Here is a 20,743-nt window from a genome sequence, read left to right as displayed (position 1 = left end):
TGAAAAAAAAAAAGGCTTTACACTAGGAGATGTCAGGCAACCCAACAGACCTGCTACCAATACCTTGAATACTGCATTGTTTTCAGGAGGTAAATAATTCCATGTGAAGATTAGGTTTATTACATTTTACTAATAAAAGGCATTCCCTTTTCATTTGTAACATGCATGATAAATACAAATCTATTTTTTCCCCATAGATTTCTAACTTAACAGGGAGGACGGGTAGAACGTCGAGATTCCATATTATAAATAATACCAGCTTAATCTTACAAACTATTACAATACATTAATATTCAAATTCTAGAATGCAGCAGTACCTTCTGCACAGATTTTTGTAGTTCCTTTCTGAGACTGTTGCATTCTTTCTTCAGTTTTTCTAGATCCTGTTCCAGACTGTGCACTTTTAGGTCACTATTCAGCTTCTGTATTTCCCAGCTAGATGGGGTACAGTTTAGATTTCTCATCACTATAAGAAAAGCAATAAAGATTGATTGCAACCCTTACTATAAGGTTTGAAAATTAAGTCATCTAGGTTGAATACCCACACAAGTCAAAAAGGAATCAGATTCTTATTCTGTTTTCATTAATGAGAAGTCAGTTTAAAAAAATGTAAGTGTCCCCTCTTTAAATAACACACACACACGTCAGTTAATCAACATCCATGATTCCTCATCTCCTTTTATTCCCCCATATCTAATGCTTCTTGTACAAGGAACTTATTTTGCATGGCTCAGAAAATAGCGTCTTACAGCCCCATGTCCCTTTAATTTATTTCACAGTATTTTCCAGCATAAGTGATGGAGAAGCTAATAAATGTCTTAATGCAAACACAGATTGAAGGACTAGAAAATAAGAAAGGACGCAAATCAGGTCTAGTATCAAATAACAGCTGGGAGTTAAAATGTGCAAATGAAGTGTGCAAGCTTGCATACAGCCAACAACGTCTGAAAACATGAACCTATTCCCTGTTAGTTTTACACAATGCTAAAATTTACTAGAAGTTCTTCCTGATTACATTTAATGGGCAACCCCAAGCAGAAGTGCAAAAGATGCTACTGAGCAAAAAAGGTGTCACACGTCTTGATTTAAAAAGAGAGGGAAAAAAAGGAAACCATACACACTATCCAGGTAACTTACATAAATTAGCTAATAAAAGCCCATTCTTCTCTGACCCCTGAGATCATCCTAATATCAATTCAGTTCTTGACAAAATACTACAAAATGAAGCATTCTGACAGTATAGTACTCCCATAGCAAGAATAATTATCAGAATAAGCAAACATGGAAGACAGAATTTGAAAAGATTTTGAATTAAGTTTCTAAACAGAATTATCATAATGTGAAGAAAAATCATTTGCATATAGTAAGATGACTCATTAGGGTGGGATTTAAACCATAACTCTGCAAACTGCCTTTTTTAAAAGCACATCCTACTATCCTCTTAGCTTTTCTAAATAAGATAGTATGATCCGGGCATGGAAGATATAAACTCTTCAATGTGTCATGTATATGCCATTTGTACTTGGGATTTAGCCTTCATAATGTCTGTGTAGAATCTGAAACCTCAGACATATATATATCTTCCTATGCCTCAACTTTAAAAACAAGTTTTTACCTTGTTCTCTTCCTCACATTACATTATTTTAAAAATACAAAGTTCTTGAAAAGAGTTACCTGCCTCATCATAATGCATCCTACAAACTATTCTGCTATTGATTTGTAAAAGACTTGTACATCATTCCCCAGAATGGTGAAGAAAATGACCTGTTATTCTGGTTTATAAATATACCCTATAAATAAAACTCTTCCCTGGCGAGATAAGTAGTATTAGGATGAAACCAAAACAATTTCTATCTCTAATTTGATACCTTCTTCATCTCTAAAATTAACTAGTATTTCAGTATAACTTCCTGAAACAAGATCTCGCAAAAAAACCAAGAAAGAGCTACTGTATCCACAACTGTTACAAATGATTTAAAATTAGATGCTATGAGCAAATGTATATTTAACAAGGAGAAATTGATTATTTTCGCACATATACCCCGCACACTGGTATAACCCGTACCCATGTATAACTTGAGGAAAATTGCATTTTCGAAAAATAAGCCATGCATACCTCCGCACCCGTGTATTCCCTACACACCCGGGCAAGGAGGTACCCCTGGGCGAGAAGGAGATGGAGGGTGAGGACTCCAAGCCAAGCGGCGTCTCCCCCAATTGGCCCCAGAGGAGCCGCTGGGTGTCCACTACATGCCCCAGCAGGCAGTGGCCATGGCGGCAGCCCCGGGCGAGGAGACGGAGGGTGAGGCCCCGCCGCGGCCCCCCAGCCCACCCGCGCCACCGCCCCCCGCCCCGGCAGCGCAGCCCGGCCTGCCTGGGCCCAGTGGGGATGCACCACTGGGCATCCACTACATGCCCTGGCAAGCGGTGGCCACGCCTGCGGGCGAGGAGACGGAGGACGAGGCCTGCCGTGGGCTCCCAGCCTGCCTGCGCCACCACCGGGGCCCAGTGGGGAGGCGCCTCTTGGCTTGGAGTTGCCTGCATAGCCCGCACCCATGCATAGCCCACACCCACCATTTTTTTTTTTTTTTGTAAAATTGTGCATAACCCATGGGATATATGCACAAAAATACAGTACTTCTGCTCTTCATTTAATAAAAGTTATTGAAAAAATGGAGGCAGTGAATATGTGGCATACATATCTCAGCTCTCACTTGGAAGCTGCTTGTAATGCAACAAGCCAGTGTGAAAATTAATGTATGTAGAAACGTACAACACGCTAACTGAAGTTTGTCCATTAGAGTGGACTACGCGATCAGGCTCAGCAAAGGAATCCCAACGCTGTACAGTCTAAAAGCTCTTGATGTTCTGAACTGCATATGCTGACACGTTTACAGTCATAAGTTAATGCAGAATAACCAAAAAGCATACCCTGTTGAGTTTCCACTTCAGTTCTTAGCTGTAGAAGCTCTACTTCTTTGGACTGCAATTGCTCATTCAAGATTTTCAAGGATTCTGTGTTCTCTTTTACCTAGTTCAAGAAAAGCTTGTCAAGACTTGTGATACAGAGTCTATCAGTTCCGTTTCTTTACAGCAAACATTTAAAATACTTGAATGCTTTTTTTGGACTGGTTGCAATATTAAATCTAGGTCAACAGAAAAAAAGGTACATGCAATATAAAACTATTCAGTTTTCATTTGTATGCACAACTACACCAAAGTGTATTTTACATTGCTGTAAAAGTCTAAACAAGTGACAACATGCAAGTCTGTAACAAATAGAAAGAATCCAAAACTCCCTCTATTATATATTTACTGCTAGCACTTTAATTGTATGACATACGTCAATTAACTCGTTACCTAAATGGACATACCATTTTATCCAGTTTGCTTTTCAAATTCTCCCTGTCAATGCAGGCTTCTCGATAGGCCTGATAGGCCTTGTTTACTTGCTCACATCCAACTGAGCGAGTTTCTTCTTCCAATCGGGAACCAAGGAGCTAAAGTTTAAGAAGCAAAAGAAATAATCTTCATCTGAATACCTTTAACATTCCACATTTGCCTAGCAAACCATCGTTATATATTAAAACTAAAGGCATAGTTTCATATTCTGGGCCACTAACTCATGTCATGTAATTTTTTATGAAACAAAAAGTTTAGAAAGCAACTATTTATCTAGTCTCATCTATTCACACTACTCTCATGCCAGCCCCTGCCATGCCAAGAATGCAGCTGCTGGGTCAGCAGGCAAAGCAATTGAGTTTATAGACAGGAAAAGAGAGAGAAAGAGCTTGTGCATGCCCAAGTACATACAAGCTGGAAGGTCAGGGTGTAGAAATCTATTTATAACTATCTCAAAATACAACGTTTACAGGCCAGATATCAGTCTCTTGATCTTTCAAAGAAGCTTGTGCTCTAGAAGTACAAACTAGGCACAGAAGCACTGATAATTTTGTAAAAGCACTTAACAGGAGGAGAACTTGGTTTGCAGGAAAACAACACCCAGATAATTGAATAGATTCTTTGGCCTGTAATTAAAGTTACATGAGATAATAATAAGGGTCCCTTTAGGATCTTAAAAATCTATTAAAAGATGGTAACTGGGTTAAGTACTGGACAGCTCTCTCCTTAGGGAAAAAATTCCAAAAATCAGAATATTTATTTTCTCATGTTTAGATTATTTGGGGAAATAACCCATGCTGTAACAAGAGGTAGCTGCTCTGTCAATTCAACAGTTAACTAAGATTGCACACACCCATGAATTACTTTGTGGTAGCTATTATCTGGATCAATCCAACCAATGTGGATATGTGCACATACCTAGATGGCTGTTACTCAAGGATTCAAGGAGTTTACTGTTAGGTGCTCAAAAATACTGAAGATTAAGTTGCAAATATGGATAGCATTAATCTTGCTTTAAAATGGAATCGTGTATGCATGCAACTCAAGCCCAGAATAGCCCTGCAAGAATAGCTTTATATAAATATTTTTTATCATACTACCAGGAGCATACCTAAGCATAACTTTCTTTAAAACAGACTCTTTATATGCATGTAAAAAATTCTATATTGGGTTTTCATTTTCCCCAAACTGAAATGATTGTAAAGTCACTCAAAACAATCCAGTGACATTTTATGGACTGTTCCAGCTCTTGAAAGACTTCATACTAGCATCCCAAAGCTGTAAAACCAAAAAATACAGATATCTATTTTGGACTTGTTGGTAGAAGCTCTTAAGAACAGGTGTTAAATTTGACATATTAGTTCAGAGGTTGCACATTCTAGAGTATTTGTTGAAACTTATCAATTTGAAGGTAAATTTGGATTCAAGTTTTCCTCCTCCTGACCCGTGTCAGAAGGTAACAGGAAAGCAATCACATGCAGGAAACTTCTCCCCATGCTTTTTTATAACTTTATAGTGGACAATGCATTTAAATGTTTCTATTCTTTCAATTGTTTAAGTACACTCTTTAATTCTTCATCAATAAAACAAAATTCATCCAGAACTTTAAGAAAGGTATCTAAATGTAAGTACAGTAAAAATTTGCCTTAACCAGCACTTTACAAGCTGGCATGCTCTATTAACCAGCACACCGGCTTGTAAGGTAAATGTGAAACCAGAAGTGCCCACTGTGGCACTTCCAGTTTTGCCGAGCCTACATGGCCCAGGGGAAAGTAGCCTCTGCAGCCGAGCCCTCATGGCCCGGGGCACAGCAGCCTGCGTGGGGCCCACCTCCCTGTCCCTTGGGGCCCATGGGGCCTGTGGGAGGGTCAGCGATGCCCCAGGTGCGGCAGGAGAAGCAGCAGCCCAAACAGGCAAAGACACCTGTTTGGGCCTCTCAATTAACCAGCATATTTTGTTATCTGGCACCCCCCATTCCCCATGGGTGCCAGATTACAAAGCTTTTGCTGTATTTGAATCAAATGAAAATCCATAAGCAAACTATTTTAACCATACTTGTCCCCAAACTTGGAAATTTAAAACTCAAAGACAAAGGGATGACAGAATATTTCTTACCATCCAGTTATCCTAGCCACCAAAATAGATTGGGCGCATCCAAATGAGTGCAGCCATGCAATATGTGGTACCGCAAAACAAGGCTGCAGCACCACATACTGCACAATCTGGTGTTCTCTGCGCTGCAAGGATGCACTGCCCATACAAGCACTGCTCTGCTTTTTTTCTCCGTGGGTTTTTTGACCCCTGGATATCCAGGGTCCCTCCTGCCCCCCCGCCCCCAGGGGTGCACGCAGCAAAGAGCTAGCCCCACCCACATGAGCCTGCAGAAGGAAGGGGGTGGAGCTGGGTTTCTTTCCACTGCAGCAGCTGCTGCCTCATGCGCGCGGGGGGAGGAGGGGGGGTGTGCAGCGGCCAGGGGTCTGTGGACCCAGGTCCCTGGCCCTGCAGCCCTGGCAGCTGGAGGCCTCCTTCTGGCAGGGCTGGGGTGTGGGACAGAGGAACACAAGTGTGACTGGGAGGGTTGTGGGGGGGGAAGGAGGGGGAGTAAAGGGCCTTTCATTTTAATCACAGATTTCATGATTTTTGTCAGAGAAAACCAGGATTCTTGCTTGTCAGGCAGACTTTTCAAGGCCCAAATTTCATGGCTAAGGGACAGATAAACCATGCCACAGCTTCTTTGGAGCAGGATCTTATAAAGCTAAATTGGAGCTAGACTTCCCCAATTTAGACTGGAAACAAATTGGAAAACCCAAGAAAAATGTACACTTGGAGTAGCTTCAGAAGGAGAGCATCGGCTCCCCTTCCCCCTTTGAAGCCTATCCAAGTCTCCTACAAACCAGAAGCCTCTCCCACAAACCAGAAGGTAACAATAAATGACCTCCCTCATCTACCTCACGCTGTTTAGACAGAAGCAAGAAAGCACAACTGAAATAAGAATAAGGGTATAGACTATAGACAGATGTAACAATTGTAACAATATTAAAGGATACTAATCTGTTCTGGTGTAACTTTTATGTGTGCATTTTTCTGTAGAGATACAGGCAGAGCAAAACTGTTCCAACTTCAGTCTGCTTCATTCAGGGTCGAAGTTAGGGAAATTTAGTTAATTTTTAATATAGCAGGATCATACAGATGTAACAGCTACATCACAACAGTTACTGCGTGTGCTCAGGCAGCAGCTCCTCTCCCCTTTTAAAGTAGCAAAAGTTTGTCCATTCTCTATAAATCAAGGAGAACTAGACTGCATCAGAGAAAAGTAAAAGATATCTATTTAGGGACTAAGCATACTAAAATCTTACTATGAAATAGTATTCTTATCTAAAGAATTAAGGATTAATTGCATTCCAACATGACTCATCCATTTCATTATTCATTCAAAATATCAAGGACAAATTAGTCTCACCATTACAAGGAAATATGTACAATATTTTTTTACCTTTTCTTCTAAGACTCTTACTCTTTTCTTTAATACTGAGTTCTCCTTCTCAGTCTCCTTAAGTCGTTTCTTGATATCTTCATAAGCAGTAACAAGGGCAAAATGTGAAGCAACAGACTCATCTCCCGTATACACTGAAATAGGAATATCTGCATCTCTTCTATGAGCACTGTCTGCTTTTTCATGTTTCAAAATATATATGTCATCTTCTCCTGGCTCATCCATGACAGCTGTTTGAGAGAGAGAGATAATACTGTTAAATTCTCACTAAGATACACATCAAAAGCAGCAACAGGTTAGAAGCCCAAAGGTATCTGCAGGATATTTTTTGTTTGTCTTGTCTTGTTACTTACGATGACACCTTATATTTAGAGAGAACAAGAAATCCATTTTTCATACTAATGCTCAAGTTATTATGGAAACGCCCGACTACATCCACACTTTTCACGCCATATTAAGCCTTATAAATATCAGCTTTGATTATTTGCTGTGTTTTTCTTGCAGAGTCTTAAACATACAAACAAGATTATACAAAGATAATGAACCATAAACTTCTAAATGCTGTTCATGAAAACTTGTATATTCCAAGTAATATCTGCTGGAACTTTTGCAAGTCAACAAAAAAAAATTGAACTTTAATCAATTTAAAGACTATAAGAACTTGTGTAACACTAAAATACCAGACTGTCAGCATCAAGAGGAAAGTTTTCTATTTTTGCCCAAGGAACTCTTATTATTGAAAAATATACCTATACCTTTTCCCTGCTACAACCATAAATACATATCCATTAACAAATTCAAATGTGAAAATATTTATTATAGTCCTTTTATTCAACTATGGCGCCACAGTAGACAGGGGAACAATTCCTGATTTTGTAACTTGGTGAAGAGATGCACACTTACATAATGCAATGCAAAATTTGTTCTAGCATGTATGGAAAAATTGGCAGTTGCTAAGCTAGGTAAAGAATATCTCCCTAACAGAATATGGATTCCATCTATGTAACAAATGAAAGATACTTTTTTCCAAGAATATGTATTATCCTCAAATGGTGAGCTTTACAATGCAGGTGCCTCTGGCTCATACTGGAAGTGGGAGCCACTAAGTCCCCACTGGGAACTGTCATTCTGCCAGATAAAGGATGAAAAGCTGAGCTTGGAATCACCTTCAATACATGTATCACAGGCACTTGAAGCAAAGTTAAAAAACAAAAAGTCTAGTACCTCTGTTAATACATAGTATATTCACGAATATTCATGTGTCTTAGGGCAAAGTAACCATGAAACGCATTGATCCTTCAGAACATGAAAAAGGCACAAGTGAGGTTCCAAAGCATACATCAGAGCACTAACACAAATGAATAGGAAATGGTGCCAAAAATGTCATATTGGCTGTTTTGAATATAGAGTCAAACTAACAGCAAGGTATACAAAGAGAAAGTTCAATTAACACAACTCATTATGATTGAAAAATGACCACACAATGCACCCATGAAAGACTTTTTTTCAAAGTCTTTCTGTGTTTTTATAATTTAACATTACAGAACTGAAACAAGTATTAGCATATATTCAGAAGACAGCTGCAGGCACACTTTACAGGGCAGGAAAGAAACCTCTCTAAGATATTATTTTTGTAAAAATGATCGCTACTGTTATTTTAATTGTGCTAGGCATTGTAAAACACACATACAATGGCACTGTCAACATCTCAAAACAGGTTACAATCTAATGTTAAAAATATCTATCAAAAGACTGACGAACGTGGAATAGAAGGGAATAGAAGGGAGAGAAAGAAAAGGGTAACCAAAAAAACCCCTGCAACACATGAAATTGTGGCATATGCTGCTTAATTTTTATGCAAAATAATTTCAAGGAATTAATTTAGGTCTGTTTCTGGATCCAAGATTACCATCTTTCTATTGAAACTGTCAAAAAGTGCCATCTGTACAAAAGCATGCAGTCCTCAATAAGAAAGGTATCATGATAGATTCATTTTGCAGTGGACAACTGACCCAAAACTCAGTTGTGATATGTATCTGTTACTGCTATCCAGATCAGTTTGGGATAGAAAAAGAATCAAGGCTAAGTATAAATTTAACATTACTGAAGGTATTGGAATAATCAGTTGCTGAGATTATAGAACAGCTATGCGTTAATTTATGTGACTGCTTATTATTTCTTGAGAAAGATTTAAAATTAGACCCAAGTTCTAACCCCAGGCATATACCAAGATCTTATTAAAAGCACACAAGAACTACGTGCCCATACCAAAGACAAGATTTGGCCTTTACACTCTAGGATTAGCTTTGTTATAAAAACTACTGCTGAAACAGCACAAAAAAGGGCTGAAAGACTTGTGCTTCTCAGCATGAAAAAGTCCATGCTCTGAAGCCATTTTATTTTCATGGGAAAGCTTAAGCTGGAGATAAAATTGGGCTGGAGAGCCCTGCAAGGCTAATTTTTAAAAGTAATGAGAAAATAAAATGGAATTAAACATATCTAAGAAGCTCTTGCATGGAAGTTTAGTGATACAACTTTACTGCAGTAGTAGTGAAATGACTCACAATCCTGTTACTCTATTATTTTTTAAGATAGTGATGGAAGATCTGGTGTGTGAACAGACAAGAGTCACTGGAATGTTCCTGGGTGATATCAGGGATCCAGGTTTTCTGTTTGCCATGGAAAAATGCAGATTTTCTCCTTCAAATGAGAAAGATGCAGGAAACCACGGATTTCTGCTTGCACGTGGGCAGGAACCTGCAAGGGGCTGTTTGGGGCTGAAGGAGTGGGATGTAGGGGTGCCATGTCCATGTGTGGTACGGGCAGACACCTGCATGTGGCCAGCAATGCAGCCGGGTAGCAGTGGAGAGCAGCTCCAGCAGCTGCCTGCAGGTTAAGTCTAGGGTTGGGGGCGGGGAGGGGGGGGAAAATAGGTGATGTGGGAGGGTGAAGCAGGGGGACAGATTGAGGCCCCTATGGTGAGGAAGGGATTGGGGCAGGGTTGACTGCTGCAGCTGGGGACGCTGCCCAGCCGGGGCAGTATCCAAGGTCCAGAGCCGAGGTGGAAATGTATGGCCACAAGGCACAGCTGGGGAGCAGGACAGAACCACAGACAGCTTGTCGGGAGGCTGGTGGGAAGGGCTGACTCCCCACTGTTTTGCACACTTCCAGGGAGAAGGATATGGGAGGGGTACACCCCACCTCTCAGATTTGTGCAGGGGACAGGGGAGGATGTGGGCTATCTGCTGCAGGCTCAGGGCTCTGTAGTCTGGGCAGCTGGAGGGCTCCCCTCTGGCTGGGCTGGAGAGGGAGTGGACTGTGGGTTGAGAGTGAGGGACACTGGCAGCACCAGGGGCTGCAGGTCGGGAGTGAGGGGCAATGACATGGGCAGAGGCAGGGCACTGTCATAACAGGGCTGCTCAGTGCAACAGAGCAGTGGGGCAGGGACAGCCACAGCTAGAGCTGCGTCCTGGTGAGTGAAGGGGACAGAGAAAGCTCTGATTTTCTATGATTAAGAAAAACCAAAATCAAATGCCAAAATATAACGGTATTCAGAATTTATTTTATTATAATGACTGAGCCACTGGTAGGCTTCCAAATAGCTTTAAAATTGTAAATATATCAATAAGACATTGTGTTCAACTGATACCTATATACATTCTGCCATTTCACAATCTTGGAAAAACAGGGATTTTGGGGTTTTAATTAGAGAAGCTGGGATTTTTAAACAGAGAAAACCAGGAGCCCTGGTGATTGTACGTGTATTAGTCACTATTCTCAAACCACAGTCCATGAACCATTTGGCAGTGTACAGAGTGCTTGCTGGAGATCACTACAGAAAGTATACATCCCACAATTTCCACTCACTGTGTATAGTGGTTACATTTAATGAAACAAGATACAACATGATAATTTCCTCATGTCAACAACTGCTCTAACTGCTATAGAGCTGTTGATAACCAGTGGATAAGGAGGTGATGCACACGATTAAGACTCCAAAAGAGTTTCTCTATTGACTGGTCCATAATGCGAAAGAGTACGAAGGACTTGAACCAAACACTTCAGCTGAATCCACTGTTGTACAGAACCACAAAAATTTAAATCAGGGCTGGAAGGGACCTAATACAGCAGTTCGTTCAATAGAAGGTAATTTCTGCCTAAACACCCTAGACACACCTTTGTGTAAGCTTCACATAAGACCTGCCAGAGGTAGATATTTCAGTGTCTTCCTAGATAATTAACCAGTCGGAGAGTTAGAAAGTTCTTCTGAACTTCCAAACTAAAACTTCTTTTGTTGTAATTTAAGTTCTTTACTTCTTGTCCTGCCCCCAGTGGAAAGGAAAAATAGTTATTTGTTTCCTTTCTAACAACCATGGAGTTCTTCTAACAACCACGGAGTGAAAGCTTTGTTTTCCTGCCCCTTCTTTTCCCTCCCCACAAGTCTTCTCTTCTTCAGACTATAAAAGAAAAGAAATGGGAATTTATTCTAACATTTCTATTTTATCTGCAAATAAAAACTGTCTTAGCTTTTCTAGCAGAAGTTTTATAGTACTAATTCACATACCAGGAAAGTCGAAACATTTTTTTGGCCGTGGCACAAATGCATGTTAAGTTTGTATCAAATTTCAGAATAATGTACAATTAACAGAAAACATCTATCTTGTGTTCTTTTTCAAACAGTTTCACAGATATTAGTCAACAACAACATGCAAGTATTTTTAAGTAAAATAAACATTTTACAGATAAGGAAACTGAAAAAGAGCTTAGGTGAAGTACTTCAGACAATAATCATATCTCCTCTCTCTCTCAGCCTTCATTTTGCTAAATAAGACTGGTACCGCATTCTCATGATTAAAGTAGAAGCCCTTCCACGACCCATTCCAGTTTGAATTCATCTTTCTGGAACGTAAGGAACTAGAATTGTCCAAGGTATTGCCATATAAGGTATTAACAGCATCTCATAAAAAAAACAATTCCTTCCCTACCTCTACTAGAAATACCTTGCATGATCTACCCTAGTTTTTACCTCTTCAAGAGCTACATTGCACTTATGGCTCATGATTACATTGTGATCAACTAACATACTCTCCCTCCGTCACTTCCAACTGACAAGCTCCCAATTCACAGCAGAAAACTTTGCTGCTAGTCACTACACACATTTCCACTTTGTTCTGTCACATTTCATTTCTAGTACTCTAGTCCTCAAGGTCCTCTCTCTCATATCTGTGTCAATTCTGTAACATCAGCAAGATTTCATTAGAATACTTCTATTAAGTAATATTGGTCTCAAATTTGAACCCTGCATATGCTTTTTTCAGCAGGCCACAATCTCCTTTTCTAGTCAGCTCCTTATTCACCTAATAATTCTTCTACCAAACCCCATTCTAACCAATAATTTCTCACATGACATTATATCGGATGCTTTTCATCTTCTACAGTTTGAGGCCATTGCTCAAACTGTCTTAGACTTTTTGCTGTAACCATAGAGGATCTCTCATTCTTTCTATAATCATCCTTCAGGTATTTGAAGACAGTTATCAAATCCCCTCCTCAGACTTCTCTTCTCCAAACTAAACCCTAGTTCCTTCAGCCTTTCCTCTTAAGTCTGCCTTCCAGGCCCCTAATCATTTTTGTCACTCTGCATTGGACTCTTTCCAAAATGTCCATATCCTTCTCAAAGTGTGGGGCTTAAAACCGGGCACAGTACTCCAAGTGAGCCCTGACCAGCGCTGAAGAGAGTAGAAGAATCATTTCCCTTTATCTGCAAGTGACACTGCTGGTAGCCTGTTTTGCAACAACAGTACACTGCTGCCCCATATTCAGCTTATGGTCTACTGTAACCCCCAGGTCCTTGTCTGCAGTACTGAAACCTAGCTAGTCATTCCCCAGTCTATATTTCTTCATGCACATATTCCATCCCAAGTGCAGAACTATGCACTTGTCCCTGTGAATTTCATCTGGTTGATTTCAGAATATTTGTTCCACTTATAAAGGTCATTTTAGGTCCTAGCCTTGTTCTCTGGAGTGTCTGCAACTCCACCGAGTTCGGTGTTATCCACAATCTTGCTAAATGTGTACTCAGTCCCATCATCTAGATCAGTGGTTCCCAACCTCTGGCTCACGGGCCAAATGCAGCCCATGGAGCCATCGCATCTGGCCCTCATGGAGTAGGAAACGTGGCAGCAGGGGAGTGATGGTCACTGATGCAGTCACCCTCCCTCCCACCAAATTCCCAAACCCCAAGGCCCACACTGCTGGTCGTAGCCCAGCCACACCCCACTTTTCCCTGTGGGACTGGGTTTTGGCTGGGCTGCCCTGTGCCCCCACCCTGCGTGGCCAGATCCAGCCTGTGGATAGATGTGGCATTGCTCATCTGGCCCATCTAATCTAGATCATTAATGATGATATTAAACAAGACCAGACACAGGACACACCCCTGGGAAACCCCACTTGATATCTCCTCCCAGCTAGACAATGAACCATTGATGCCTATGCTTTGAGCACAATGATCCAACCAGTTAGTTATACATTCATCTTACAGTACTTCTGTCTAGTCTGTATTTCCTTAGTTTCTTAATGAGCAAGTGTCAGAAGTCTTGCTAAAGTCTAAGCATTTCATCCACTGCTCTCCCCCAATCTACAGAACTTGTCACCATAACATAAAAGGAAATGAGGTTGGTCAGGCATGACTTGCTTTGGGGGAAACTCATCTTAGTTATTCCTGATCACCCTGTTCTCCTGTAGGTATTTCACAATCAATTCCTTGAGGACCTGCTCTATGATCTTTCCAGGCACTGAGGTCAGACTGGCTGTAATTCCCGAGATCCTCCTTCTTCCCTTTGTTAAAGAAAGGCCCACCTTTTCCAATTATCCAGGACCTCACCCAACCTTCAGGAGCTCTTGCAGAGGAAAGCCGAAGGCTCCAAAATTATCTCAGCCAATTCCTTCAGTACCCTAAGGTGCATTCTACCTGGCCCCACCGATTTGAAAGCAGTTATATGGCACCAACCCCAATTTGTCATATTTATTATAAATGCTCGCTACTGGAATTGCAATGTCATCTGCTAGTTCTTTAGGACCTGGGATGGAGGTTAAACTTTGCACCTGAACTCAAACACATTAAACTCTTTAAGTTTTGCTTTCTCCGTGGATGATAATCATTGTGCATCCCGCCTTTCTCCCTCTATGTCACCACACATATTCATTGAGTTTTTGGTCTATAAATAGATTATCTTTTATCTCAACCCTGATCTCGACAGATATACTAATATCTTTATATTAGCACATTTTCTTCTTTCTTTGTTTTCTTCTTCTAAGGCTAAAGAACCTTTTACTATTTGATTTCTTTTGCAAAGACGTAACAATTTGACTTATGGCAAGTCTAACCATCCTTTCACTCTCCTGTTGTGAAAAATCAGCCTTCTTTTCTGCTCAGCCTTTTATTTCACTCCTTATAGGATCTCTGCTCATCTGTAACACCATTTTTGAGATGATTATTCATTCAGTTAAAACCTGGAGCCCTTCCCTATATGTTTTCTCCCACTGTTTGAAATTAAACTTCCAGACAGCTTTTTTTCCACCTTTAATCTAAGAAAAATAAATCCCAGATGACCTCCACATTTAAAACATTACTGAAGTTAAGGGCTTATGATATACCCTTAGCTACTCAACATCTGCCCTTTTAAAAATTAAAGGTATGGTTACCAACCCTTTTTAGAAATATCTTTGTATTTAACGTAAACTATCAACTTGCTACCACTCAATGCAAGGTTATTTTTTAACAGCCATAATATCACTTCTCGCTGGTTCTGTAATTAGGTGGTAGAGAAATCACCTCCATAAAATACCTGGACTCCATACTATCAGCAGCTTTTGCTTTCTAATCTATTTCTAAGAAGGTAAGGGACACAATCCTGGTAGCAACTCTCTCCGCAGCACCATTACAGAGCTGCCTTCATCCAAGTCTGTTACACGCTCAGCAGATCACCTTTCAGCCTGTGCCTAAAGTGATTTGGACCCAAACAAACGCTTTAATCGTAAAAGCTTTAGCACCCCAGTGCCCTGCCATGGCAGCACCCTTGGGTGTGCAAACATAACACACAGGAGAGAGCCAGAGCCATCACACCCATGGTGTTAAAAAGCATTCCAGTCTTTCTCAGTAATTTGCAACAGAGAATTTGCTCTAGTACTTGTAGTAAAAAAAACAGTCAAAGCCAATCCCTGGCATTTTCCGAAGGCGCCTCCAGTCTATGGAGGCTGAGAGCCACCGGCCCCGGCCACTTCTTCCCCGCCTCAGGAAAGCACGACGCAGCACGGAGCCGGCAGCGCTGGTGCCTGCGCTCGGGCCCGGCCTACTCGCAGCTCCGCGGCCGCATCCCCGAGCCCGTCGCACCCCTGCCAGCGGCCCGGCCCGGCCCAGGCCCCGGCCCCGGCAGGAACCCCCCGCTCCCCGGCGGCTCCTCCTCTCCCTCCCCACCCCCCGCACCCGCGGGCACGGGTCGGACCTGCCAGGCTGCGGCCGCTCTGCTCCGGTGAGAGGCGTCAGCAGCTGGCGCCGCGCTGCCTCCCCGGGGTCGCCATAGCCGGGCCCGGCCTACAGCCGCCGCCGCCGGCCGCCAGGCCCCGCGCCCCCTCCAGGAAGTCAACAAATGCGTCACGTGACACCGGCGTCACCCCCTGCCAGGCCCGGTGGAGCGCGGCGAGGCGGCGGCCCATGGGAAGGGACGGGACTACACGTCCCGGCGTGCAGCGGGCGGCGGCGGGCATGGGGGCCGAGGCGAGCCGAGCGTTGCATATTGGGACATGTAGTCTCCCTGGGCACACGCGGGCCCTGGTCTCTCCGGAGATCCCGGCCAGCCGCCGCCGGCGCGCGCGTGACCCGGACGGGAGCGCTCAGCCGGGGCAGGGCTAAATATTGGCGGCGCTGGCGAAAGCAACAGGAATAGAGGAAAGGCCAGCAGTGAGCAGGATGAGGCCAGCAGCAGAGGGCCGTGCTTACAGGGGTACGGCCTCGGTTACTGTCCTTTTTCTAGGAAGGGCCTGTTAGGACCTGTTCCCCTGCCACCTACCTGGCAGGGGAAACACCGACCACTAAGCCGGTTTTCCTAATAGTCGTTGGGCATAACCGTTATTCTGGCACGGGGTAGTGCTTGCAGAGGAAATGCCTAGTTAAACCTTCCATGTTCATTTCCAGTGGGAAGATCTTGGCTTTACGCTCACTTTATGGAAAAAGGGGACTCTTCCCTAGCTTGCTCTGCAGCCCTAGGGCTGAGGGTGAGTGAAACTCGGGAGCATCCGAACCCCAAGCCTCCAGGCTTGGGCCAGCGCATAGGACACCTGCCAAAATTTGGAAACATCTGAAGCCCCAGGCGGGACAGAGGATGTTTGCCGGTTGTAGGGCCCTGAACATGGTTCTTGAATGACTCATGGATTTGGAACTGATTCAGCTAGGAATACTCAAAAAATTACCTTTTTTAAAAGGAAGAGCCTGTTCTAGATCGTCAAGCTGGAGCTCCATTTAAAGGTGCTTCCTAAAACTGCATTAAGGGTCACAATCCTGCACACTTTGCGTGCCTGCCTATGCAGGCCTGAGTGCGCAGCCCAAAGTGTAATGGGGCCACGGGTGGGATCTTGGGTTTTAAGAATGTAACCCACAAAAATATAGGAATTCCTTTTAATTTCATATGTACATATTATAGAAATGTAGAATGTTACGCGCACACATCATTATATATATCTATAGATAGATAAAGCATTCTACATTACAAAAAAATCAAGAGACATTTTTCAAATTAATTTTGCAGGGAGTTGTTTGCAAATTAGACTGACTCTTCCGGGCTCAGTGATGAAGCACAGCAACCTGCACAATTTAACCTCTAAATCTGTGTGTAGTATCACTCAATGCGATTATCATTTCAACTGCAACTCTGCAATGTTTTTAAAGCTAAGGAAGTGGGAGGCACACACCGGAGCTTCTGTTAAACAAGAAAATATTGTAAAATGAGTTCTGTCTTTATGTAAGCTGGTACAAGTCCTACTGAAATATGAAAAAAAAAAGTTGACGGTGTTGTTCTTAAAATGTTAGTTAAAAGACATCTTGCCCTGCCTGAACTTCAGAGGATTTTTCCCTATAACAACTCAAAATAATTGCCTGATGTGAGAAAACCATATTCCCCATTATACAGTTATTTAACATGAGAAAAAAACATGAAACTCTTCAAGAATAATGGTGCGCTTGACAAGATGCCGTTTCTTCCTTACTCTGCTGTGCTAATGGTTTGTACATTAGCCTTGGGTAAAAAATGGCCTGACCTGTTCATCGCATTTTACTTTCTGATACCATTTGTCAGTAAACAAGTAAGTAAGCAGCTCCCTCCCCCATAAAATCATAATATCATTTTAGATATTCTGTTCATGGATTTTTTTTGCAAGATTTTATTGTAGGGGTAAAAGGAAGCAATCAGTCAGACTTTGCCTGTTTTTATATGTTGTTGACTCTGTAAGGCTGACTCACCAGCTCAGGAAGAAACATAAATACTGTTCCTTAGTCCAGTTCAAGATGAAGGGGAAAGACCTGTGACCCACAAACTATACTGAACCTTCCTTCAAGGTCCGGAAAAAGGTTGACTCAGCTAATCCAATCCATGTGGGAAGGACAGCTTGGTTATTTAGAGACCAATGGGAGCTTTAATGACTCTGCCTTGAGTCTAATTTTTCCAGCTAAAGCCCAAAAATCTCTATACCATGTTACAGTATCAACTGGAGCCATGAATGTTCATTGCATTGCACTATTTGGGCTATGCATATATACTAATACACATATTTCATAAAACATTTAGCTGCCACATGAAATACAGAAGTCTCTCAAATCCATTATCATAATTGCTGGATTTCTTCCATGTTCATCTTAAGGGGGGAAATATTTCAGAGTATGAAAGATTCAGATTTCAGAGTATGATGAATCTATATGAGAGAAATCTCATTAAGAAATAAGAAAGAATATCTTAATTTTATTACTTTTATTTAAGACACGTAATATTTTCCAAATATATACTTGTGTTAGAAATATTGTCAAATTAATGTCTATACATTTCTTAAAATGTCAGAGAACAAGCTTCTATTTTGTGTATGTGTAATCCCTTTTTTCTATCCTAAAATATTGTACCAAATGCTGATGCCCCATTTCTCCAATTTGCAGGGCAGAGGTAGATGATAAATCTGCATTGCACAGGTACTGTAATCCACCCAGAGGCTGTAAATTTCAGCATCAGAACCTGCATTAAACAAAGCTACCACTGAATTAGGCATTTGCCAGAGTATGACCAGAGAAAACATCCACCGTTTTGTCTTATTCATTTTAATATGCCACTCATGGCTGCTTTTTTTTTTAAATATCTACTACCTAAATTATTAACTAGACTTTTCTTTTGTCCCTGCCTCCTCTCTCAAATTGCATATATTTGACATATACATGTACTGTACTTTTTTTTAAACAACCATTAGGATTTTTAAAACGGTTATGTTAAAAACATAATTGAGTATTGCTGAGTATTGTTACCCCAGCTAGCAATATATTTTAGTCTGTAAGTAGTCCCATTCATTTCCAGGGGACTTCATAGGTACTTAAATTTAAACATCTTGCTGGATTAGAGACAGAACACACAACATTTACAGGACCAAAGCTTATTATCTGAACTCAGTGGAACTTCAACTCTGTAAAGTTACTTACGTGAGAAAGTGTTTGTGGCAGCAGGGTTAATTTTTATCTTGACATAGCATTTTTTTGCCTTAAAAAAGTCTTGTAAGTAATCAACACAATCTTGAGTGTAAAATTAGGAATAAAAAAACAAAACAAGCTACAAACATCAAGGCCCAGATCCTCAGAGTTTTGTTAGGTGCTGCAGCATCGTTAATAGATTGGATTTAAAGGACCAATCCAAGTCCCAGTAAAGTTAATGGGATCATAAAGAGCAAGACCTTTGGGTCACATTTTTAACTGAGCTATAACAACATACACAAGCTGAAGCCAATAGATCCATGACATTTTATGTCCTGCTGAGCACCTAACACAACTTTTATGCATTTCTTCATAACAAAGAAAACACAAACAGCATTTTTAAAGCAAAACACAGAAGACTTCAAAAAGTAAAGAAGGCAGGATTTTTGTTCCAGGCTTTGTACAGAAAGACTAAGATATACCAAGTTTTAGGGTTATCACTTGGGAGATTTGAACAAAGGATGGTGTTCACTACCGAAGAAGATTTCAGTAACAGAAAAATAAACAATTTTGAAGTGGAGGGGGAAAATCCTCTCTTCTCATCACATTAGATTTAAAAACCTGTTTTTCATATTTTATTTTATGAAGTGGCATAATTCAAAGAAATAATTAGTAAGCATTATATAATTGTGCATATTTATCCTATACATCATTAATTTGCATGATACAGATAGTAGCTGAATCAAATCTCAGATCTTACTATCACAAATTCTAAAAAAATTAGTAGGGAATGAAAATACTTGCTTGCAACACCTGCTAATAAGTTTTAAAAGAAGCAGCAAAATACTTCTGGGATACAAGGAATACTTAAGTAGTATTTAGAGATACCTGGCTATATATTTACCCTACATCAAACGTTTTTAGACTCAACATCCCAACCTCCGCCACTGCAATCTAGTTATCCCTTGGGAAGCACCAGCTCTTAGTTTTTCACCCATTTCTGGACTGCTGAGAAAGCAATACTGTACTTCCATTGCAAAGAACTCAGAAAGACCACAACAGGTCAAACTGTTGTTAATAGCATGGAGTCCTTTTTGAAATCTCTGGGTTTATTTTATGAATCAAGTTTGCACATCTAACAGTGCTAAAATTGCATGTCATCCTTGAAAGGATTTCAAGGTACTGTAGGGTGCCACAGCACGTTGTTGAAGAATCACAGCTCTACAATACTGACTAGGGTTTCTGCAGTTAACATCCTGCCTGATCTTCTGGCTGTTAAAGTAGGTACAAGGTCCACTGACTGGAATCGAGACTATTATGATTCCTCTGCCTATGCCTATGCAAACATTAACAAGGCCTACTTGAAGTCTATTAATTTTCTTGGTGAATCAATCAGTCACACCTGCCTCCATAAGTCACTGAAAAACTGTCAGCACATCTCCCTGGCAGCTTCTCACACCAACTAGTAGGGAGAGCTAATATAACAACATTGCCAGGGTGCTTTGGTTTCTTTCCTGTTTCTGGATCCAAGTTTGCTGAAACGTGTAGTTGGTTAGACAGTGATTCAGAAGATGCTTTCTCCCATCTAACAAATCTTAGTTTTGCTAATATGTACGAAAATGAAACAAGGAGCATTAACTGCCTGTTCCTACATATCTTCCTACTTTGCAGGTATGAACATTTAATAAATAACAAGTCAGTTAACTTCTAAATCGATAATGATCTCCACATAGGATGTAAGGGTATCTGCAAGGTAGCACGACTGGGCACTAATTCCAGCACTTTAACTAGAATATCATTCACTGTTTACTTCTGAAAAGCAAGGGGAACCATTATCTCTTGTTTTGTGTGGGTCTACACAAACCTTGTTTTTTGTCTGAAAGTTGTTGCTTGCTAAATGTTGCACTTTCATTCTAATTAGTCTGTAGATCCCTAGCCCTAGGTGGGATAAATCTAATATCACATTAACTGAATACTAATGGATGCTTTGGGAAGCTAAAGTCACAAGCTTTTAGTAAGTCACTTTCTGCATTATATTTTTACAAAACAAATAATTATTACATGCTGCAGCAGAACTTTTATTTAATTTCACCCTCAAGAGCAAATACGCAGCCAGTTGTCAGATATACTCT

The 20,743-nt window shown here is 41.1% G+C and overlaps 1 protein-coding gene across 1 annotated transcript in view; it reads right to left on the bottom strand.

The window, feature by feature from the left end:
- Positions 1-15,547, bottom strand: part of AZI2 (5-azacytidine induced 2) — a 36,632-nt gene extending 21,085 nt beyond the window's left edge. The window contains exons 1-5 of the mRNA XM_006260219.4: positions 15,400-15,547; positions 6,896-7,125; positions 3,375-3,500; positions 2,932-3,031; positions 318-466 (exon numbers count right to left, since the gene is read on the bottom strand). Coding sequence (XP_006260281.1) covers positions 318-466; positions 2,932-3,031; positions 3,375-3,500; positions 6,896-7,120 — 600 coding nt within the window. The 5' untranslated portion in view covers positions 7,121-7,125; positions 15,400-15,547. The remainder of the gene's footprint in view (positions 1-317; positions 467-2,931; positions 3,032-3,374; positions 3,501-6,895; positions 7,126-15,399) is intronic.
- Positions 15,548-20,743: the final 5,196 nt, after the last annotated feature.

This window comes from Alligator mississippiensis, chromosome 5 (genome assembly GCF_030867095.1).
Source record: "Alligator mississippiensis isolate rAllMis1 chromosome 5, rAllMis1, whole genome shotgun sequence".
Taxonomy (NCBI): domain Eukaryota; kingdom Metazoa; phylum Chordata; order Crocodylia; family Alligatoridae; genus Alligator; species Alligator mississippiensis.
Note: the sequence above shows the minus strand (reverse complement) of the source record. Positions and strands in the feature narration are given on the sequence as shown.